The sequence below is a fragment of the Vipera berus genome, assembly GCF_964194415.1.
Source record: "Vipera berus genome assembly, contig: HAP1_SCAFFOLD_284, whole genome shotgun sequence".
In the NCBI taxonomy this organism is placed as follows: Eukaryota; Metazoa; Chordata; class Lepidosauria; order Squamata; family Viperidae; genus Vipera; species Vipera berus.
The window spans coordinates 1-24,079 of NW_027673471.1; the positions used below are offsets into that span (position 1 = coordinate 1).

At 43.1% G+C, this 24,079-nt stretch overlaps 1 protein-coding gene across 1 annotated transcript; it reads right to left on the reverse strand.

Annotated features, from left to right (window-relative positions):
- Positions 1-1,451: 1,451 nt before the first annotated feature.
- LOC308679359 (BPI fold-containing family B member 6-like) lies at positions 1,452-23,551 on the reverse strand (the record flags this gene model as incomplete). Its single annotated transcript, XM_081346967.1, has 10 exons — positions 23,326-23,551; positions 21,220-21,386; positions 17,062-17,161; positions 15,735-15,839; positions 13,085-13,231; positions 11,488-11,551; positions 8,739-8,799; positions 6,755-6,846; positions 3,661-3,834; positions 1,452-1,524 (listed from the first exon to the last, which is right to left on the reverse strand). Coding segments are annotated over exons 2-10 (949 nt in total), but the record flags the coding sequence as incomplete, so codon positions are not given.
- Positions 23,552-24,079: the final 528 nt, after the last annotated feature.

Sequence of the window (24,079 nt, forward strand, 5' to 3'; positions counted from 1 at the left end):
ATCATCTATCTATCTATCATTATTTATCTATCATCTATATCTATCATTATCTATCATCTATCTCTATCATCTCTATCTATCATTATCTATTATCTCTGTATCTATCTATCATCTATCTATCTATTATTTATCTATCATCTGTATCTATCATTATTTATCATCTATCTGTCTATCATCTATATTTATCATTATTATCTCTGTATCTGTCTATATCTATCTATCATCTATCTATCATCTCTATTATTTATCTATCATCTATTTCTATCCATCTATATCTATATGTCTATCTATCTATCATCTATATTTATCTATCATTATCTATTACCTCTATCTATCTATCTATCTATCCATCCATATCTATCTATCATTATCTATCATCTGTCTGTCTATCTATCTATCATCTGGACAGCCATTTGTCTGAAATGGTATAGGGTTTCCTGCCTTAGCAGGAGGTTGGACTAGATGACCTCCGGGGTCCCTTCCAACTAATTATTATTATTATTATTATTATTATTATTATTATTATTATTATTATTATTATTATTATTATTATTACCTATATTTATCTATCATTATCATCTCCGTATCTATCTATATCCATCATCTATCTATTTATCATCTATCTATTATTTATCTATCATCTAGATCTATTTATCTATCTATCTATCATCTATATTTATCTATCATTATCTATTACTTCTATCTTTATCTATCTATCTATCCATATCTATCTATCTATCTATCTATCTATGTCTGTGTCTATCTATCATCTATATTTATCATTATTATCTCTATCTGTATCTATCCATCCATATCTATCCATCCATATCTATCTATCTATCTATCTATCTATCTATCTATCTATCTATCTATCATCTATCATCTTTTTACATCATGGTGACCAAAACTGGATGCAGTATTCCAGGTGTGGCCTTACCAAGGCATTGTAAAGTGGTATTAGTACTTCACTTGATCTTGATTCTATCCCTCTGTTAATGCAGCCTAGCACTGTGTTGGCTTTCTTGGCAGCTGCAGCACACGGCTGGCTCATATTGAAGTGACTGTCTACTAAGACTCCGAGATCCCTCTCACAGTTACTACTATTGAGCAAGCTACCACCTGTACTATACCTGTGCATTTGATTTTTCCTGCCTAAATGTAGAAACTTACTTTTTTCACCATTGAATTTCATTTTGTTAGATAGTGCCCACTGTTCAAGTTCTATCTATCTTTCTATCTATCTAAGTCTGTGTCTATCTATCATCTATATTTATCATTATTATCTCTATCTGTATCTATCTATCTATCTATCTATCTATCTATCTATCTATCTATCTATCTATCTATCTATCTATCTATCTATCTAACTATCTATCTATTTCCCATAGAAATCACATGTCCAGGATAGCATCCTGGAGTGCTAAGCAAGTTGCTTAGCCGAGGCCCCCTACCACCATCCCAAAAGCAGGAGGAACTTACACCTGGCAACATTTTTTTGAGGTGGTCAGAGGTTGGAACGGAACCCTAAGCAAAAGAGAGAGAGAGAGAGAGAGAGAGAAGGAGATAAATACATTAGTAGCAAAAAGGAGGCCAGAATTGCAAACAATGGCCTTGAACCCCATGGTAGGCAAGGCTTACTTTCCATAAAAATCAACCACAAACAAAGTGACGGCGGTAACTAGGTGTTACCAATGCACCCATTCCTTTCTTCAAAATCTGGATTGGTGAAAGACCTGCCGTTACAGGTGGTCCTCGACTTACGACACAATTCAGCCCAACATTTCTGTTGCCAAATGAGACATTTGTTAGGGGAGCTTTGCCCCATTCTACTCCCTTTCCTGCCACCGTTGTTAAGCAAATCACTGCAGCTGTGTTAGGCATATGGTATTAGCCTACAATGTTGGGTTGAAAATATATTAACCATAATGCTATGTCTTTAAGTTGTTAATTGGCTAATGGGTGTGTAAGTGTTCTCATGGCCATAAGAGGAAGCTAGGAACGTAGCTTCTCTCTCTCTCTGAATTCACTGATCTCTACTGTTACTGTTTTTGCTCTGCTGTTAGTTTACTACTGTTGTAACCTAAACTGTGTATTGACCTATGGACTGGTAAGAAGACTTTGTAGTTTTGGATTACTCTTTGGACTGTTGCTATTGTGTATGATCCTGGACTGTTTATTTTTTGACTGTGCATTTTTGTTTTTACACCACCTCAAAGTAAAATACTTTTTACTCAGTGTATTCTTGTGTGACTTTACTACTCTCAGTACCATTCCTTGTCTGTGCAAACTCTTTGGTAGCACAAGGAGACCTCTGCACAACAAATTCCTTAACAAGCTGTTAAGTTAGGAACCCAGTCACTAAGCGAATCTGGCTTCCCCCGTTGATTTTGCTTGTCAGATGGTCACAAAAGGGGATCGCGTGACTCCCTTTGGGATGCTGCAAAACCATCGTAAACACGAGTCAGTTGCTGAGCATCTGAATTTTGACCCTGGAGATCGTAAGTGTGAAAAACGATCCTAAGTCACTTTTTTGCTGCCGTTGCAACTTCAAATGGTCACTAAGTGAACCACTGTGAGTCGAGGATCACCTGTATTACTAAAGGTAAAACCTTCATTTCAGAGTTCCACCAGGACCTTAATCTTAATCTTAATCTCTCTGAATTAAAAGGAACCACAGTCCATTGGTGGCCCTGAGAGTGGATCCCTCTGGGCTCAGCGCTGAGAATGGTTGGCTGGAGAAGTTTCCATACTCTTGTCTCCGAATCCTTCCTTCCTTTCTTCCCTCCTTCCTTCCTTCCTTCCCTCCCTCCCTTCCCTTCCCTTCCTTCCTTCCTTCCTTCCCTCCCTCCCTCCCTTCCCCCCTCCCTTCCTCCCTCTCTCCCTTCCTCCATTCCCTCCCTCCATTCCTCCCTTCCTTTCCCTCCCTCCCTCCCTTCCTTCTCTCCCTCCCTTCCTCCCTTTCTCCCTTCCTTCCTTCCTTCTTCCTTCCTTCCTTCCCTCCCTCCTTCCCTCCCCCTCCCTTTCTCCCTTCCTCTCTCCCTCCTTCTTCCTTCCCTCCCTCCCTTCCTCCCCTCCTTTCTCCCTCCCTTCCTCCCTTTCTCCCTTCCTTCCTTCCTTCTTCCTTCCTTCCTTCCCTCCCTCCTTCCCTCCCCTCCCTTTCTCCCTTCCTCTCTCCCTCCTTCTTCCTTCCCTCCCTCCCTTCCTCCCTTCCTTTCTCCCTCCCTCCCTCCCTCCCTTCTTCCCTCCCTTCCTCCCTCTCTCCCTCCCTCCCTTCCCTCCCTCCATTCCTCCCTTCCTTTCTCCCTCCCTCCCTCCCTTCCTTCTCTCCCTCCCTTTCTCCCTTCCTTCCTTCCTCCTTCCTTCCTTCCCTCCCTCCCTCCCTCCCCCCTCCCTTTCTCCCTGCCTCTCTCCCTCCTTCTTCCTTCCCTCCCTCCCTTCCTCCCTTCCTTTCTCCCTCCCTCCCTTCCTTCTTCCCTCCCTTCCTCCCTTCCTCCCTCCCTTCCTTCCTTCCTTCTCTCCTGAAGATCAAACTTCCTCCCTCCCTCCCTCCCTTTCTGGTTTGCTCTCCTGAACCCCAGGCTGAGACTCAGCCTCCCAACAGGCAGAGACTAGGAGGGAAGTGCCACGTCTCAGCGGATCCGAAGGGGCTTCTTCACCCACCTTCACTTTGGTGAGCGGAGTGTTGAGGTGGGGCTGGTACAAGATCATCAGAGCATGGAGCGCACTTGCTGGCAGATAGAAAGCCACCGTTTTCCCTTCTTTGGCTGGCAGGTTATCCGGGAGCGGATCACATTCGAAGGGTATTACTTCCCCGTTTTTCTTCTCCACTATAATCTAGAAAAAGAAAAAGCAGAAATGCCAGCGCCATTGTTTCAAAAGCATCTGAAGCGCTCCAAAGGTCACACGGGATGGGACGGGGAAGGGCTCATCCCAAACGTGGTCCTGTTCTTGGACATCTCATCCCTACTCACAGTTTCATGCTGGGCACCTGCCCTCCACCTGAGACCAAAGCCTGCCATGCAGTCCTAGGTTGATGGCCGGAAAGGAGTCCGAATCTCATCCCTTCGCAATTCTGTTTGTTGCTTCCCTGCCTCTTGCCAGTGAAAGTAAGGTTTGGGGTAGGAGGAGTAAGTGCTGGGACATCAGCTTCTGCCTACTGGACATTTGACCTCCTGCCTTTGATTGTCTGGCTCCTACATTCCCGAGACCATCTAAGGCAGGGGTAGGCAACCTTGGCTCTTTTTATGACTGGTGGACTTCAACTCCCAGAATTCCTGAGCCAGACATGCTGAGGGGAAAGAGAGAGGTTTCCAAGCTGAGCCATGCTGGCTCAGGAATTCTGGGAGTTGAAGTCCACCAATCATGAAGGGGCCAAGGTTGCCTACCCCTGATCTAAGGGAACCTGCCTTCTCATTCAACCAGACACCCATTGGAAGGTCAATAGGATTTTGTCAACACCAGGAGGCCCAGCTGACTCCATCTACTCTGACCCTTTGAGCAGGACAGAAGGCCATGTCCAAACTATGCAAAGGAAGACTTGTCAAGAGTTAGTGGCTGAGGTCACTTCCCATGCTAAGCTAATGAAGAACTCTTTATGTTGCATGTAACTGTTGGGAAGTAGCCCTAGAATGTTGACTTTTTGGTTAGGAATCTTCGGTGTAAATCCACCATGTCCTGAGGCAGAATAGAATAGAATAGAATAGAATAGAATAGAATAGAATAGAATAGAATAGAATAGAATAGAATAGAATAGAATAGAATAGAATAGAATAGAATAGAATAGAATAGAATAGAATAGAATAGAATGGAATGGAATGGAATGGAATGGAATAGAATAGAATGGAATGGAATGGAATGGAATGGAATGGAATGGAATGGAATGGAATAGAATAGAATGTAGGAATAAAGAAGAATAAAAGAATAGAATAGAATAGAATAGAATAGAATAGAATAGAATAGAATAGAATAGAATAGAATAGAATAGAATAGAATAGAATAGAATAGAATAGAATAGAATAGAATAGAATAGAATAGAATAGAATAGAATAGAATAGAATAGAATGTAGGAACAAAGAATAGAATAGAATAGAATAGAATAGAATAGAATAGAATAGAATAGAATAGAATAGAATAGAATAGAATAGAATAGAATAGAATGGAATGGAATGGAATGGAATGGAATGGAATGGAATGGAATGGAATGGAATGGAATAGAATAGAATAGAATAGAATAGAATAGAATAGAATAGAATAGAATAGAATAGAATAGAATAGAATAGAATAGAATAGAATAGAATGTAGGAACAAAGAATAGAATAGAATAGAATAGAATAGAATAGAATAGAATAGAATAGAATAGAATAGAATAGAATAGAATAGAATGGAATGGAATGGAATGGAATGGAATGGAATGGAATGGAATGGAATGGAATGGAATGGAATGGAATAGAATGGAATAGAATAGAATAGAATAGAATGTAGGAATAAAGAATAGAATAGAATAGAATAGAATAGAATAGAATAGAATAGAATAGAATAGAATAGAATAGAATAGAATAGAATAGAATAGAATAGAATAGAATGTAGGAACAAAGAATAGAATAGAATAGAATAGAATAGAATAGAATAGAATAGAATAGAATAGAATAGAATAGAATAGAATGGAATGGAATGGAATGGAATGGAATGGAATGGAATGGAATAGAATAGAATAGAATAGAATAGAATAGAATAGAATAGAATAGAATAGAATAGAATAGAATAGAATAGAATAGAATAGAATAGAATAGAATAGAATAGAATAGAATAGAATAGAATAGAATGTAGGAACAAAGAATAGAATAGAATAGAATAGAATAGAATAGAATAGAATAGAATAGAATAGAATAGAATAGAATAGAATAGAATAGAATAGAATAGAATAGAATAGAATAGAATAGAATGGAATGGAATGGAATGGAATGGAATGGAATGGAATGGAATGGAATAGAATGGAATAGAATAGAATAGAATAGAATGTAGGAATAAAGAATAGAATAGAATAGAATAGAATAGAATAGAATAGAATAGAATAGAATAGAATAGAATAGAATAGAATAGAATAGAATAGAATAGAATAGAATGGAATGGAATGGAATGGAATGGAATGGAATGGAATGGAATGGAATAGAATAGAATAGAATAGAATAGAATAGAATAGAATAGAATAGAATAGAATAGAATAGAATAGAATAGAATAGAATAGAATAGAATAGAATAGAATAGAATAGAATGTAGGAATAAAGAATAGAATAGAATAGAATAGAATAGAATAGAATAGAATAGAATAGAATAGAATAGAATAGAATAGAATAGAATAGAATAGAATAGAATAGAATAGAATAGAATAGAATAGAATAGAATAGAATAGAATAGAATGTAGGAACAAAGAATAGAATAGAATAGAATAGAATAGAATAGAATAGAATAGAATAGAATAGAATAGAATAGAATAGAATAGAATAGAATAGAATAGAATAGAATAGAATAGAATAGAATAGAATAGCTTCTGGAGGCCAGGCATTCCACTGGTTAATTATTCTAATTATCAGAGTCAAAATCATTGTCATTTTTTTTTCCTTGCCAGATGAAGTGAACAATGCTTCCTGACTTTTCAGAAGAGCTGGTTGACCTGATTGGGGAAAAGATATTCCTAGTGCCCCCCCCCCCGGTAAAAACTGGGGTTGTGATAAATAATATATCCATCCACTCTTACCTTGAGATTAATGCTGATGTGAGTTGAAACGACAACCGGCTTTTCTGACACTTCGAACTGAATGAAGCCGATGCTGCCAATAGGTTTCTTTCCTGTGAAAGATACACATTGTGTTAAAATATGGTTTCTTCGAGCAGTTTCTCAAACCAGATATAACTCTGGGCTTCCCAGAAGACACTGCAGAGAACCAGAGATGTCCTTTAGGGATTCTCATGACTGATTCTCTGATTTTGGTTCAAGAAAACATTTCAAGCAAGCGAACTTGCTTGAATTCTACGTAAGAACATCTCTGGCCACCGAGTCAATAAACCAAGATCGCTTAAGTTTAGGAAGAAGCTGCTTGCTTATCCAATCTTCCATATGTTGACTGGATCCAACACTCTTATTTCATCCTAGGGGATATCCGAAGTGGGACAACCAATTGTCCATGGAGAATTCTCCATCATCCAGGTCTTGGTTGTCTCAAAGGTTTTTTTTCAAGAGGCAACTGGGCTTTCTTCTTTTTCTGTTTGAAGATGTTTCGCTTCTCATCCAAGAAGCTTCCTCAGGTTCTGACCGGATGGTGGGGAATGGAAGGATTTATCCTCCTTGCAGACAGCTGGTCGTTTGCATTCTTTTAGACAGTCGTTGAGGCCACCTGGAGGTTGACCTGTGTCTCTCTAAAAGGAGGCAAATGACCTGAGTCTTCGGAGAAGGGCAGGATATAAATGGGATTAAAAAAAACAAAACTGGACTGCCTTGTTTTTTCTTTGAAGACATTTCTCACCTCGTCCAAGAAGGTTCTTCAGCTCTGACTGGATGTTGGGGGAATGGAAGGATTTATACTCCTTGCAAAGAGCTGGTCATTTGCAATCTTTTAGAGGGTAGCTGAGGCCACCTGAAGTCTTGTCTGTGTCTCTCTAAAAGGAGGCAAACGACCAGCTGTCTGCAAGTAGTATAAATCCTCCCATTCCCCACCATCCAGTCAGAACCTGAAGAAGATTCTCGGATGAGAAGCGAAATGTCTTCAAAGAAAAACAGTCCAGTTGCCTCGTGGAAAAGCAACTTTGGGACAACTGAGGACACAGGTAAGCCTCCAGGTGGCCTCAAGGACTCTCTAAAAGGAGGCAAACGACCAGCTGTCTGCAAGGAGTATAAATCCTTCCATTCCTCACCATCCGGTCAGAACCTGAAGAAGATTCTCGGATGAGAAGCGAAATGTCTTCAAAGAAAAACAAGAAAGTCCAGTTGCCTCCTGAAAAAGCCCCTTTGGGACCCCCACCCCAATTGCAAAGAGCAAAGGTCAACTGAACAGCTGACTTGGGGGAGCGGGGTCTTCAGATCGTCTCCTCCACAAAGAGGTAGGAAAAACTCAAAATTCAGACTTTGGGGTGCTAGCGTATCCCCAAACTGTCTCCTGTAGCCCTCCAGGAGGTCAAGGTGTTGGCTGTAGCCCCCAGCATTGGCCACCTGTTCCTTTCTCACGTCCTGCCTTCAGGTCTGAGACCATGGGGCCCTCTGGGCTGTAAACCATGAGAAAGAACAGCTCGACCCCAGCTCAACTCCCTTAAATTAAAAAAAGAAGCTATCAGCTGCCACCGTAGGCTTGCTTTTGCTTCGCTGACTCTGCAGTGGCAGATGGTCGTGAACTGTGTGGAGCAGGGCTGCTTGAGGAAACGGAAGTAAATGCTGTACCTCCTCGAGATGCTGCCTCAAGGTCACCCAGCTGGAAGAAGGAGGGGGCCACACACCAAACTGGGCCGGGACTGACCATTAGGGAAGCATCTTTCCTGAACTTGTTTGGTTACACTGGGATGGGCAACGGGACACAGTTAAGGGAGGGAAGAATAAAACCCCAGGGATTGTGGCGCGCGATTCTCCGTTCCGGCTTTGTGCTCCTGAGATACACTTGATCCCTACTAAGCTCTACCATTCTCAACGGATGGAGAGCTTTCTGTTTAGAGGTTTGAGTTGTGGCAGGCCTGACAGAAACAAAGACACTCACCCAGAATTGTTTTAAATGATGCCTTTATTTTCTCCATGATCATGTCAGTTGCTGGGCACAACTAGAAGACAGAGGATCCAGAAAAGGAGACACGATTAGACAAGAACAGCAGGTTCCTGGGATCAAATGGGGCTTGAGACAGATCTTCATTGGGGAGTGTGGGGAGCAGGTGGGGACTATAGCGGTGGCAAATCCCACCTTGTACACAGCCGTGCAGACTCACCTCTCTGTCCTTGTGCAACCTCCATGCACGCCACCACATCAGCCAGCCAGCACTTTAAGCCAGCTTTGGAAGGTGATGTGCACTCAAATGTCTACTAAAACTCATTGAGTCCCCCCAATATTTTTGGAGCCCGGGAACATAGCTGCAGCTGGACCCCAGAGAGACGAAGAGGATGCAACCTCTGATGTATTAGTACCGCTCTATAAAGCCTTAGTAAGGCCACCCCTGGAATCCTGAACCCAGTTCTGGTCACCGCACTACAAAAAGAAAAGATGTTGAGACTTTGGGATAAAGTGAAGAGAAAAGCAACTAGGATGATTAAAGGCCTGGAGACTAAAATATATGAAGTTGCAGGATATGGCTAGTTCTAGAGAAAAGAAGGACTAGATTGACTTGATAGCAGTGTTTGAGAAGCTGCTACAAAGCACCAGAGGGGAAGAAAGGAAACAATGGATGGAAACTCATCAAGGAGAGAAGCAACCTGGAACAAAGGAGAAACCTCTTCACAGTGAGGACAATCAACCAGTGGAACAGCTTGCCACCAGAAATCATGCTCCATCACTGGAGATTTTTAAGAAGAGGCTAGACAGTCACTTGTCTGAGATGGTATAGGTTCTCCTGCTTGAGCAGAGGGCTGGACTAGAAGACCTCCAAGGTCCCTTCCAGCTCTGCTCTGCTCTGCTCTGCTCTGCTCTGCTTCTATTCTATTCTATTCTATTCTATTCTATTCCATTCCATTCCATTCCATTCCATTCTATTCCATTCTATATTTCTATTCTATTCTATTCTATTCTATTCTATTCTATTCTATTCTATTCTATTCTGTTCTGTTCTGTTCTGTTCTGTTATGTTCTGTTATGTTCTGTTCTGTTCTGTTCTGCTGTTCTGTTCTATTCTATTCCTTATTCTGTTCTGTTCTGTTCTGTTCCATTCCGTTCTGTTCCATTCCATATTCTATTCTATTCTATTCTATTCTATCCTATTCTATTCTATTCTATTCTATTCTATTCTATTCTATTCATTATTCTATTCTATTCTATTCTGTTCTATTCTATTCCCTATTTTCTATTCTATTCTATTCTATTCTATTCTATTCTATTCTATTCTATTCTATTCTATTCTATTCTATTCTATTCTATTCTATTCTATTCTATTCTATTCATTATTCTATTCTATTCTATTCTATTCTATTCTATTCTATTCCATTCCATTCCATTCCATTCCATTCCATTCCATTCCATTCTATTCTATTCTATTCTATTCTATTCTATTCTATTCTATTCTATTCTATTCTATTCTATTCTATTCTATTCCTGTATTATAGGCAGAAAACAACAAAGTAAACTCAATTCAGTCAACTCAATCAGAGTAGAGCTAGAAGGAACCTTGGAGGTCTTCTAGTCCAACCCCCTGCTCAATCAGGAGACCCTAAACCATTTCAAACAAACAACTGTCCAGTCTCCTCTTCAAAACTTCCAGTGATGGAGCATCCACAACTTCTGGAGGAAAGCCATTCTACTAGGTTACTTCTCTCCCTGATTAGTTTCCTTCCATTGTTTCTTGTCCTGCCTTCTGGTCCTTTGGAGAATAGCTTGACTCCCTCTTCTTTGGGGCAGCCCCTCAAATACTGGGATATTGCGATCATGTCCCTCCAAGTCCTTCTTTTCTCTAGACTGGCCATAACCAATCCCTGCAACTGTTCTTTGTATATCTTGGCCTCCAGTCCCCCAATCGTTTTTGTTGCTCTTCTCTGCAATTTTTCCAAAGTTTCAACATCTTTTTTTGTAATGTGGTGGCCAAAACTGGACGCAGCATTCCGGCTGTGGCCTTACTAAGGCTTTATCAAACGTTACCAAAGTAGCTAGCTTGAACTCTGCAAGCAAGGGTCTGTTTGTATGCACCTGGAATTACTCGATGGGATCTGAAGTGTGTCTCTCCTGCCTAACCTATGGGACAGGTGGACTGACGGGAAGGATTTTTAATTAATGAATTTTAATCTTAAATTTGTATTAATTTTATGGGCATTGTTTAATTATGTTTTAATAATCTTAATTTTTGTATCTAGTTTTTTATGTATTGCCCTGTTCACCGCCCTGAGTCCCTAGGGAGAAGGGCGGTATATAAATTAAATTAATAATAATTAATAATAAACATATGAGCCTTGGTGGAGCAGTGGGCTAATGCCTCCTTAAGTAACACCAGCTGCCTGCCATTAGTGCAGGTTCGAGTCCCACCAGGCTCAAGGTTGACTCAGCCTTCCATCCTTCCCAGGTAGGTAAAATGAGGACCCAGATTGTTGGGGGCAATTAAGCTGACTTTGTAATAATGCCGCTTGGGTGTGTGTGTGTGTGAAAGCCCTAATAAGCAGGCATATACACAGAATGAAGGCTACTGCTAAGCTTGTAAGCCACCCTGAGTCTTCGGAGAAGGGCGGGATATAAATGGAATTAAAAAAAAACAGGTCCCTGGCCCCCACCCCATCCTTCCAGGTCTGTGGTTCTACCGTCATAAAGCCCCCAGACTTACCACACCCGGCATGACTTTCGCGAGTGTAGAATCCAAAAACTTATTCACAATTTTGGGAAGCATGCTGAAAGAGAAGACGAGAAATGAAAGGAATTATAAAGTACAAGTAATCCTTGACCACAATTCAGCCTAACATTTCTTTATAAAGTGGTACTGATACTTCATGTGATTTTGATTCTATCCCTCTGTTTATACAGCCAAGGGTTGTATTAGCTTTTTGGACAGCTGCCGCACACTGTGGGGCTCATATTTAAGTGATTGTCCACTAGAATAGAATAGAATAGAATAGAATAGAATAGAATAGAATAGAATAGAATAGAATAGAATAGAATAGAATAGAATAGAATAGAATAGAATAGAATAGAATAGAATAGAATAGAATAGAATAGAATAGAAAATATGGAATGGAATGGAATGGAATGGAATAGAATATGGAATAAGGAATAGAATAGAATAGAATAGAATAGAATAGAATAGAATAGAATAGAATAGAATAGAATAGAATAGAATAGAATAGAATAGAATAGAATAGAATAGAATAGAATAGAATAGAATAGAATAGAAAATATGGAATAGAATAGAATAGAATAATAGAATAGAATAGAATAGAATAGAATAGAATAGAATAGAATAGAATAGAATAGAATAGAATAGAATAGAATAGAATAGAATAGAATAGAATAGAATAGAATAGAATAGAATAGAATAGAATATGGAATAAGGAATAGAATAGAATAGAATAGAATAGAATAGAATAGAATAGAATAGAATAGAATAGAATAGAATAGAATAGAATAGAATAGAATAGAATAGAATAGAATAGAATAGAATAGAACAGAATAGAATAGAAATATGGAATAGAATAGAATAGAATAGAATAGAATAGAATAGAATAGAATAGAATAGAATAGAATAGAATAGAATAGAATAGAATAAGAAAAAAGAATAGAATAGAATAAGAAAAAAGAATAGAATAGAATAGAATAGAATAGAATAGAATAGAATAGAATAGAATAGAATAGAATAGAATAGAATAGAATAGAATAGAATAGAATAGAATAAGAAAAAAGAATAGAATAGAATAAGAAAAAAGAATAGAATAGAATAGAATAGAATAGAATAGAATAGAATAGAATAGAATAGAATAGAATAGAATAGAATAGAATAGAATAGAATAGAATAGAATAGAATAACGTTATTGTCTCTCTGAATGTACACTAATCAGCATACATTAAAATGAAATTTTGTTGCATACAGCTCTCAAAGGGTCACCCCCTCCAATGTACACTACATAAATATGACATGCAAACATACGTAATAAATAAAAAAATAAACACACAGAATTATGCATATACTTACGTATATTATATGACGCAGAGAAACAACACCGTCCACTTTGGATTGTGTATACTTGTGCATGGCAAGAAAAAAGGATTTGGACTGCAAGGTCCCTCTATTGAGTCAGGAGCCACCTATTCTAGTCCTGCGCATCTGGTTTTTCTTGCCTAAATGTAGAACCTATTTTTTCTCACCACAGAATTTCAGTTTGCTAGATAGGGCCCCGTGTTCAAGTCTGACACACCTTGTGGGTTCTCACCTGCTGGGAAGGTTGGTTTTACAGGACTTCACCACCACCTTACAATCAGTGACCTTGAAATGCAGCTCACCATTGGGCAATCTTGAAATCTTGGCCGCCATCATAATTTGAACACCCACAGTGATTACCATATTTCCGCCAATAAAGCTGGAAAAAAAAAGAGAAAATGTTGGGACCAGATTTGCTGCAACAACTGCACCCATAGTAGGTCCACAAGACAACGTCTAGGGAGATTCTCCAGTATCCAGGCCATGGTTTTCCCAAAGATGCTTTTTCTTTTTTTTCTTTTTCTTTTTTTATTGAAAAGTTTTACGGTACATTTTTTAAATAGAAAAAACTCCCTCCCTCCCCCTCCCCTACCCCCAACCCTCCCCTCCCCTCCCCCTTCCCCGACTTCCCAGAGCTGAATACAGGGTATAAACTTACAAACTTAAGCTAAAATATGCTAACAACAAAAATAAAGCATTAAATTCTATCGCACTTTAACTCTCCGTAAACATAACTATATTACTAACAAATAACTAATAATACATCGTATAAAACCACTACAGGCCCAAAATTTAAGAGAGAATTTTTATAAAATGTTTTACAGGTGGCACTTAGACCCTAAAAAACTAGCAAGTACGTATCCGAACTGCCAGCCTAAATGTTGGAGGTGTGGTTGTGAGGATGCTACGTATTTTCACATATGGTGGACTTGTAAAAAAAAGTCAAAGCTTTTTGGATTAAAATTTGGTGGAACATGCAAAAGATATTTAAGAAAAAGGTAAGGTTTTCTCCGCAGTTGTTTTTGTTGGGTATTATTACAGATTTTACTGTTATAGATACTAAATTGATGTTGAATTTAATTACGGCAGCCAGACTTTTAGTAGCGCAATATTGGAAGAAGGAGGAACTGCCTACTATAGAAGAGTGGACTTTGAAAGTTTCTAACTTGGCGGAAATGGCAAAGATTTCAGCATATTTGAAAGACCAATCGCAACAGAGATACATTGTGGAATGGAGGAGATGGATCGAATATATTCAGAATAAATATGGGACTAAAAAGTTTCATTTACCAAAGAGGCTTTTTCCAAAAGGCAACTGAACTTTTATGGGCTTGTGTTTTTTTTTCTTTGAAAATATTTCACTTGTTAACCAAGAAACTTCTTCAGTTCTAACTGATTGGAGGGGAATGGAAGGATTTACATTCTTTGCAGTCATCTGGTTATTAGTACTCTCTTTGAGAATCACTGAAGCCACTTGAAGGTTTATCTGTATCCTATATCCAAGTGGCCTCAACAACTCCCAGAAAGAATGCTAACGATCAGATGACTGCCAAGAATATAAATCCTTCCATTCCCCACCAGTCAGTTAGAGCCGAAGAAGCTTCTTGGATGAGAAGTGAAACCTTTTCAAAAAGAAAACAAAACAAAACAAGGAAGACGACACTCAGTGGGTGACTTTGGTTTTCATTGTAAACTCATCCCTTTCTCAATTCAGTGGCAGTGACAAAACCAAAGGAATCAGCTGTTCTGTACCAGCCTGCTACCAGCCCGGCAGAAAAGGCAGGGACAACCCCTTTTACAAGAAGGCAAGAGGCTGGAATTAAGCCTGCCAAATTTATTGATACAAAAACAAACAAGACACGAACCAAGAAACAGGAGCTTTTCAAGCGGTTGCCTTCAGCAAACCAGCCCTCCCACGCATTCCCCTTTTATACAGTTTAGGGCGTGGCTTCTCTCTGCCTCCTTCCGAGGTGCCCCATTGCCTTCCTCTGTTTACTCCTGATTGACTGCCTCCTGCGTCGGACGTCCTTGAACAGGGCCAGCTGTGGGTCATCTTCATCCACGCTGTCAGGCTCACACAACTGGGTCTCCGTCGTGACCAGGTGGGAGGGGCCTGGCTGAGGGCTCTCATCAGCAAGCTCTCCAACCCCCTCAGCAAGCTCTTCAACACCCCCCTCCTCCTCTGAGTTGTCCGACCCAACTGCCGAACCCACAGGCTGACCCTGAATCACAACATCAGCCTACAAATGTCCAATTCACCATCAGGCTTTCCCATTAATAATAATAGGGTTGGAAGGGACCTTGGAGGTCTTCTAGTCCATCCCCTGCCTATGGCGGGTGTCCTTAAACCATCCCAGATAAATGGCTGCCTATTCTTTTCTTGAAAATGTCCAGTGATGGAGCACCCACAACTTCTAAAGGCAAGCAGTTCCACCGGTTAATTGTCCTCACTGTCAGGAAACTCCTCCTTAGTTCTAGGTTGCTTCTCTCCTTGGTTAGTTTCCATCCATTGCGTCTTGTCCTGCCTTCGGGCGCTTTGGAAAAAAGGTTGATCCACTCATCTTTGTAGGAGCCCCTCAAAAATTGGAATGGTGATATCATGTCACCCCTGGTGCTTCTTTTCATTAGACTAGTCCAGGGGCAGGCAACCTCGGCTCTTTTATGACTCATGGACTTCAACTCCCAGAATTCCTGCTGGGAGTTGAAGTCCATGAGTCATAAAAGAGCCGAGGTTGCCTACCCCTGGACTAGACATACCCAATGGATTTTCTGGTCCACCCAATGGATCTTCTACATCCATGACCTGAGTCCTTCGGGAGAAGGGCGGTATAGAAATTCAATTAAATAAATAAATAAATGACCAAAACTGGGCTCTGACTCACCTTTTCCCAGCAACTGAGATGACAAGGTCCAACTTTATCTGGATGGTGTCAGGTGGCGAAAAGATTATCTCAATATCGGGTATCTTCAGCTCGTTAACTGTCAACCTACCAGAGTAAGGAAGAGAGCGTGAAGAATAGCAGAGGAATGCATGTTTTGCTGATGGGAAGAATTAGATGAAGGCCTTGGCGAATCAGCTTAAATGCTTCGAAAGGAATGGTAACTCAGAGTTGTGTATAAGTTCTCAGGGGAATCACAGACCCAAAGGAATCTATCTTTGGGTTCTCTGGACTGAATTCCAGTCCTGCTCCCATTGCTAACGTTCCAATCGAACGATGCTCAGCAGAAGGATAGCCCTCTTGTTCCTGCCTGTCCTTTGAGGTGGCCACGGATCGGATTCCTTTGTGGATGGACTCTCATCTGTGGGAATATCAGAGTTGGAAGGGACCTTGGAGGTCATCTAGTCCAACCTTCTCATCTTTAGGGCAAGGTCTGAGATGTGATAGCTAGAAGTAGTTTGGGCTTGATGTCAACTCAATGGTTTCTGGAGGTTATAAGGAATACAGAATACCAGAGTTGGAAGGGACCTTGGAGGTCTTCTAGTCCAACCCCCTGCTCAAGCAGGAGACCCTAAAGCCTTCTGGACCAAGGGCTGTCCAGACAAGATCAAGTCCAAAAATTAAGCCTTCCCATTCTTGTCTATGGAGACTCTCCATCATCCAAGTTATGGTTGTCCCGAAGGGGCTTTCTTGACAAGAGGCAGCTGGACTTTCTTTGTTTTTCCTTGAGGACGTTTCACCTCTCCTCCAAGAAGCTTCTTCAGCTCAAACCTGAAGAACTGAACTGAAGAGGTCTGCAGAGATTCTCCGTCCTCTGGGTCACGGATGTCCCAAGGGTGCATTTTCTCGACTTTTCTTGTTTTCCTTTGAAAGATGTTTCACTTCTCATCCAAGGCTCAAGCAGCTTCTCGGATGGGAAGAGACATGCCTTCAGGGAAAAACAAGAAAGTCCAGTTGCCTCCTGGAAAAAGCACCGGTGGGTAAGCCGAAGAAACGTCTCGGATGGGAAGCGGAATGATTTCAGGGAAAAACAAAGACAGTCCAGCCGCCGCTTGAAAACAAGAGCACCTTTGGGCCCCTTTTTCATCATTTCTGCTCTCGCAGAGCGGCATTCTGAGGAGGAACTAGAGTCTTGCCCTCTGTCCACATCTGTTGGGTCTTCAACTATTGGTTAGAAACTTCTAGAAGCCTGCTTTGGTGGTGGTGGGGGGGGGGGTTGTCAAACTTCAGACTTCTCCTTTGCTGCCCCAGAGGAGATGAATCAACTCACCCTTTGATGCCTTTGATCATCTTCTTATTGTCCTTGTTTTTCATTGCTTTCAGGATCAAGTCCGCCAAAATGTTCCCTTTAGTAACGGTGACCTGGACCACTAAAAACAGAGGCAGAGAGTTCAGTGCTTAACTCCAGTCATGCGCTCTCCTAGCACAATGTGGCATGTCACGGTCGCCGTGGGCAGGAGCCACCATTCCTTTTATCACAGTTGCCATTCCATCATGGACACCTGGGTGAGGGGAACAGAGCCACAAAGAAGGGAGGCCCAACTCGAGCCGTGAGATTTTGCACCACAAGGAAAAGGAGGCCCACCCCAGCACTAGAGGGAGGGCACCCCATCTCCCCTCCCAGAAGAAGAAGAAGAAGAAGAAGAAGAAGAAGAAGAAGAAGAAGAAGAAGAAGAAGAAGAAGAAGAAGAAGAAGAAGAAGAAGAAGAAGAAGAAGAAGAAGAGGAGGAGGAGGAGGAGGAGGAGGAGGAGGGGGGGATAAATAATTTTATGACATAATACAATTATTAAATGAACAAGACTGCAAGTTCAACAAACTTGGTGGAAGGAAGGAAGGAGGGAGGGAGGGAGGGAGGGAGGAAGGAAGTGAGGAAGGAAGGAAGACAGGGAGCGGGAGGGGAGGGAGGAAGGGAGGGTGAGTAGGAGGGAGGGAGGGAGGGAGGGAGGGAGGAAAGAAAGGGAACAAGGGAGGGAGGGAGAGAGGAAGTGAGGGAGGGAGGAAGGAAGGAAGAAAGAGAGGGAGGGAGAGAGGAAGGAAGGAAGGAGGGAGGGAGGGAGGAAGGAAGGAAGGAAGGAAGGAAGGAAGGAAGGAAGGAAGGAAGGAAGGAAGGAAGGAAGGAAGGAAAAAAGGGAGAGAGGGAGGAAGAGAGGGAGGAAGGAAGGAAGGAAGGAAGGAAGGAAGGAAGGAAGGAATAAAATATTATTCAGAAATTTCTAATGAGTCTAAAGGACATTAGAAGAAGCCACCTGAAAATGCCAATTAATAAAGATTCTCTCTCTATCTCATCTAAAAGTTGACAAGTACAAATGTGACATGCTGAAAACGCTAGCTGGCCTAAACCGCAAGCCAAGGAAATACGGAAATAACTCGAGGAGCCAGGCTTGGTGAACAGAAAATTAGATGGTGACGGATACGATGTGTACAAAGGGGCTTCCTGGAACATGGGAGGGTCCGGATAGTTTACCGGATGATTAGGGAAGGGGCGTTGAGTGCGATAGGGGAGGGGGGAAATCTGCCTCAGGGGGGTAGGATAGAAAAATGTGTCAAACAGCCGTTTAAGGTGTGACTGAACTCCTGTGTGGGTTTCGGCTCACCAAGCCTTTGCAAACGCTTCTTTTTAAATAAAACTTCGTTGCTGGGATTCCAAGTGAGTTTGTTTGTTTTGGGATATTGAGCCACGTTCCAAACAGAAGGAAGGAAGGAAGGAAGGAAGGAAGGAAGGAAGGAAGGAAGGAAGGAAGGAAGGAAGGAAGGAAGGAAGGAAGGAAAAGAGAGGGAGGGAGGGAGGGAGGGAGGGAGGGAGGGAGGGAGGGAGGAAGGAAGGATGGAAGATTGGAGAGAGGGAGGAAAGAATATGGGAGGGAGGGAAGGAGGGAGGGAGGGAGGAAGGAAGGAAGGAGAAAGGAAGAAAGAAAAGGAGTGAGAGGAAGGAAGGAAGGAAGGAAGGAAGGAAGGAAGGAAGGAAGGAAGGAAGGAAGGAAGGAAGGAAGGAAGGAAGGAAAAGAGAGGGAGGGAGGGAGGGAGGGAGGGAGGGAGGGAGGGAGGAAGGAAGGATGGAAGATTGGAGAGAGGGAGGAAAGAATATGGGAGGGAGGGAAGGAGGGAGGGAGGAAGGAGGGAGGGAGGAAGGAAGGAAGGAAAGGAAAAAGAGATGGAAGGAAAGGAAGGAGGGAGGGAGGGAGGGAGGAAGGAGGGAGGAAGGAAGGAAGGAAGGAAGGAAGGAAGCAAGGAAGGAAGGAAGCAAGGAAGGAAGGAAAGGAAAAAGAGATGGAAGGAAAGGAAGGAGGGAGGGAGGGAGGGAGGAAGGAAGGGGAAGGAAGGAAGGAAGGAAGGAAGGAAGGAAGGAAGGAAGGAAGGAAGGGAAAGGAAAAAGAGATGGAAGGAAAGGAAGGAGGGAGGGAGGAAGGAAGGAGGGAGGGAGGAAGGAAGGAAGGAAAGGAAAAAGAGATGGAAGGAAAGGAAGGAGGGAGGGAGGGTGGGAGGAAGGAAGGAAGGAAGGAAGGAAGGAAGGAAGGAAGGAAAGGAAAAAAGAGATGGAAGGAAAGGAAGGAGGGAGGGAGGAAGGAAGGAGGGAGGGAGGAAGGAAGGAAGGAAAGGAAAAAGAGATGGAAGGAAAGGAAGGAGGGAGGGAGGGTGGGAGGAAGGAAGGAAGGAAGGAAGGAAGGAATGGAAGGAAGGAAGGAAGGAAAGGAAAAAGAGATGGAAGGAAAGGAAGGAGGGAGGGAAGGGGGAGGAAGGAAGGAGGGAGGGAGGAGGAAGGAAGGAAAGGAAAAAGAGATGGAAGGAAAGGAAGGAGGGAGGGAGGGAGGGAGGAAGGAGGGAGGAAGGAAGGAAGGAAGGAAGGAAGCAAGGAAGGAAGGAAAGGAAAAAGAGATGGAAGGAAAGGAAGGAGGGAGGGAGGAAGGAAGGAGGGAGGAAGGAAGGAAGGAAGGAAGGAAAGGAAAAAGAGATGGAAGGAAAGGAAGGAGGGAGGGAGGGAGGAAGGAGGGAGGAAGGAAGGAAGGAAGGAAGGAAGCAAGGAAGGAAGGAAAGGAAAAAGAGATGGAAGGAAAGGAAGGAGGGAGGGAGGAAGGAAGGAGGGAGGAAGGAAGGAAGGAAGGAAGGAAGGAAAGGAAAAAGAGATGGAAGGAAAGGAAGGAGGGAGGGAAGGAGGGAGGAAGGAAGGAAGGAAGGAAGGAAAGGAAAAAGAGATGGAAGGAAAGGAAGGAGGGAGAGGGAGGGAGGGAGGAAGGAAGGAAGGAAGGAAGGAAGGAAGGAAGGAAGGAAGGAAGGAAAGGAAAAAGAGATGGAAGGAAAGGAAGGAGGGCGGAAGGATGGAAGGAAGGAAGGAAGGAGGAAGGAAAGGAAGGAAGGAAGGAAGGAAGGAAAGAAAAAGAGATGGAAGGAAAGGAAGGAGGGAGGGAGGGAGGAAGGAAGGAAGGAAGGAAGGAAGGAAGGAAGGAAGGAAAAGAGAGGGAGGGAGGGAGGGAGGGACAAAGGAAGGAAGGAAGGAAGGAAGGAAGGAAAGGAAAAGAGATGGAAGGAAAGGAAGGAGGGAGGAAGGAAGGAAGGAAGGAAGGAAGGAAGGAAGGAAGGAAGGAAGGAAGGAAAAGAGAGGGAGGGAGGGAGGGAGGGACAAAGGAAGGAAGGAAGAAGGAAGGAAGGAAGGAAGGAAGGAAGGAAGGAAGGACCTTGAGATCTTTGCATAAAATGGGAAGATGGGACAGGACGACTTTGTGCTGCAACCCATCTGGAATCGATGCCTGGAGGGTTTTGGAGAGAATATTTTCAACTAACTCTTAGGAGAAAACCAGGTGATAGAAACAAAGTTCTCCACATTTCCAGGTTTCAACGTCTTCCTACCTTTCCGTGGCTGCGAAAGAAGGAACTGGAAAAGTCATTTATTTCATTCTAAAATCAAAAGTCTCCCTCCCTCCCTCTTTCTCCTTTCTTTTTCCCATCCTTCCTTTTCTTTTCTTTATTCCCCTCTTTCATTTGTTTCTTCTCTTCCTTTTTTTCTTCCTTCTCCTCCCTCCCTCCTTTCTTTTTGTCTTTCTTCTTTCTCGCTCCCTCCCTTTCCATCTCCTTCCTTGCTCTTTCTTTCTTTTCTTTCTTTTTATCCCTTCCTTCCTTTCCTTGTCCTTCCTTCCTCCTTCCCTGTCCCTCTCTCTTTCTTTTCTTTTTTCTCTTTTTACTCATCCCTCTCTCCATTCTCCTTCCCTCCCTTCCTCTTTCTTTCCTTTATCCTTTCTTCCTTCCTTTGTTCTTCCTTCCTATCCCAGAATCTTTCCTTCCTTCCTTCCTTCCTTCCTTCCTTCCTTCCTTCCTTCCTTCCTTCCTTCCTTCCTTCCTTCCTTCCTTCCCAAATCTATGCAAGCTGTTCTTTGACATTATCCCCAGTGTTCTTACAACAATCTCAGCTACCATGATATATGCCATTTTACTTACTGCGCAAGACTGTCTGTGGCTTTAACAACACGATAGATGTACAGGAATCTCCTGATTCCGAAGGGACCGGGACCATTGCAACACAGAAGAAGACCAGCATCCCAACCCAGGGCATCTTGAGGGCTAGATCCATGGTGACTGGCAGAAAGTCAAAAACGAATCCTTGGCTGTAAACATGTGGAATAAGAACATCCATCTTTATATTCAGGGAATAAAGAAAAGGCCTGATTTTGCTCTAAGCCAGGGGTCTTCAAACATGGCCCTTTTATGACTTGTGGACTTCAACTCCCAGCGTGCCTGGCTGAGGAAGTTTTGAAGTCCACAAGTCATAAAAGGGCCAAGTTTGAAGGCCCTTGCTCTAGGCCAGGGGTAGGCAACCTTGGCTCTTTTATGACTCGTGGATTTCAATTCCCAGAATTCCTGAGCCAGCATGGGGGAACTATGGGCCCCTCATGACTTTGGACTTCAACTCCCAGAATTCCTGAGCCAGCATGGGGGAACTATGGGCCCCTCATGACTTTGGACTTCAACTCCCAGAATTCCTGAGCCAGCAAGGGGGAACTATGGCCCTTTCATGACTCATGGACTTCAACTCCCAGAATTCCTGAGCCAGCATGGGGGAACTATGGCCCCCTCATGACTCGTGGACTTCAACTCCCAGAATTCCTGAGCCAGCATGGGGGAACTATGGCCCCCTCATGACTCGTGGACTTCAACTCCCAGAATTCCTGAGTCAGCCATGCTGAGGGGAAAGAGAGAGGTTTCCAAGCGGAGCCATGCTGGCTCAGGAATTCTGGGAGTTGAAGTCCACGAGTCATAAAAGAGCCAAGGTTGCCTACCCCTGGTCTAGGCTGATCATTTCCCGTTATGGCAGAGGCTCAAAAGCTGAAACTGGCTAACACTGAGTGGTCGTTAAAGAACAGAAATGGCAGCCATGGAAGACACGGGTGCCCCTCATTGCCCGTGACTCAGTTTCTCTCATGTTGATGCTCTGCTCGTATTAACAGAATAACAGAGCTGGAAGGGAACTTGGAGGTCTTCTGGTCCAACCCCTGCTCAAGCAGGAGACCATATAACATTCCAGACAAATGGCTGTCCAGTCTTTTCTTGAAAACCTCCAGGGTTGCAGCAGCCACAACTTTTGGAGGCAAGCTGCTCCACTGAATAGCAGAATAACAGAGTTGGAAGGGACCTTGTAGGTCTTCTAGTCCAACCCCCTGCTCAGGCAGGAGATCCTGTACTGTTTCAGACAAATGGTTATCCAATCTCTTGTTTTGGTTATCCAAACATACCCAGTTCCCACAACCCTTTATCATATAGTTTAGCCTCCCAGACCCATTATCTTCATTTAGTCTAATGTTTTATGCTGAATGCAGAATAACAGCGTTGGAAGGTACCTCGGAGGTCATCTAGTCCAACCCACTGCTCAAGCAGGAGAGTCTATACCATTTCAGACAAATAGCTATCCAGTCTCTTCTTAAAAACCTCCAGTGATGAGGCACCCTCAATTTCTGGAGGCAGGTGGTTCCACTGATTAATTGTCCTCACTGTCAGGAAATTCGTCCTTAGTTCTAGGTTGCTTCTCTCCTTGATTAGTTTCTATCAGTTACTTCTTATCCTGCCTTCAGATGCTGTGGAGAATAGCTTAACGCCCTCATCTTTGGGTCAGCCCCTGAGATATTGGAAGGCTACTAATATGTCAACTCTGGTCCTTCTCTGGAACAGAGACAAAAATTTGGTGGGCAACTGAAGGCCAACAGCTGCTTGGGTTTCCAGACATCCCAGGGAGTAAAACAGACTTTGATATGACTGCCATGTGCCCTGGATGCCCCTTCTCTCTGGATGAAAACATCTGGAGGACACCAACTGAACAATTTTTCAAACAGTGAGAACTTCAATTTGCAACTCTGCAGAAGAAGACAGGGGTGGCCCCTTCTAAGCCTGCCAGAAGATTTCAGAGTTGCACCCCAGACTCTGGAGCTAAAGACTCAGGAAGGTCTGGACGGGAGACTCAACCCCAATCTTACGTGTCCCTCAACTTCCTCAGAAGAGACTCCTTTCCCCACTGGGGTACCTTTGGACCATCACACAGTTCACTTGACTTACCTGTCCGGATGGATGGAGCTTCCTCAATGTGCTCAAAATTTTGCCCACTAATCTTCTCTTGGGTTGCCAGTTATATACTTCCCCCTGGATGAAAGAAGCAATTCAGGTCGTTGATAACCACGGAGATGTGATACAAACTCATAAGGAGAACTTCCAAGACAAACATTTTTCATTGACATCTTGAAACTGAGAGACATTCTCCAGTGCCAGGTGCATGTGACTCTTCCAGGTGATCTGCCAAACCAACGGCCTGGAACAGGTCATCTGTCCGCCAGGGGCCAGAATAAGAGAGAAAAGGAGGTGAACTACTCCATCCAAGATGCTACACCATCACGTGCTTCATCTAGATTTGGCTTAATGTGTTGTGTGATCCATCAGCAGGTCCCCCCAAGGAATCCAATCTCTTCTTGAAAACCTCCGTGATGGAGCACCCACCAGTGGCGTAGCGTGGGGGGTGCAGGGGGGGCCGGCCGCACCGGGCGCAACATCTGGGGGGGGCGCGCTCGCACTGAGCTGCTCAGGGAGCCCCAAGGGCTGCACAGAGTTGGCTTGGCTCCGCTCTTGAGCTGCTCTTTCTTGCAAAGCGAAATGAGTCCGGCAGGTGAGATGGGCGGCCACATAAACTGAATAAAATAAATAGAAGCAGCCAACTCTCCGCCCAGGCTCAGGCCAACCGCAAGCGCCCCGCAGGCGCCCCGGCAGGCTTGGCCGAGCGAAGACGGGCCGGCCGGCCGGCCTAGCTTCGTGCGCATGC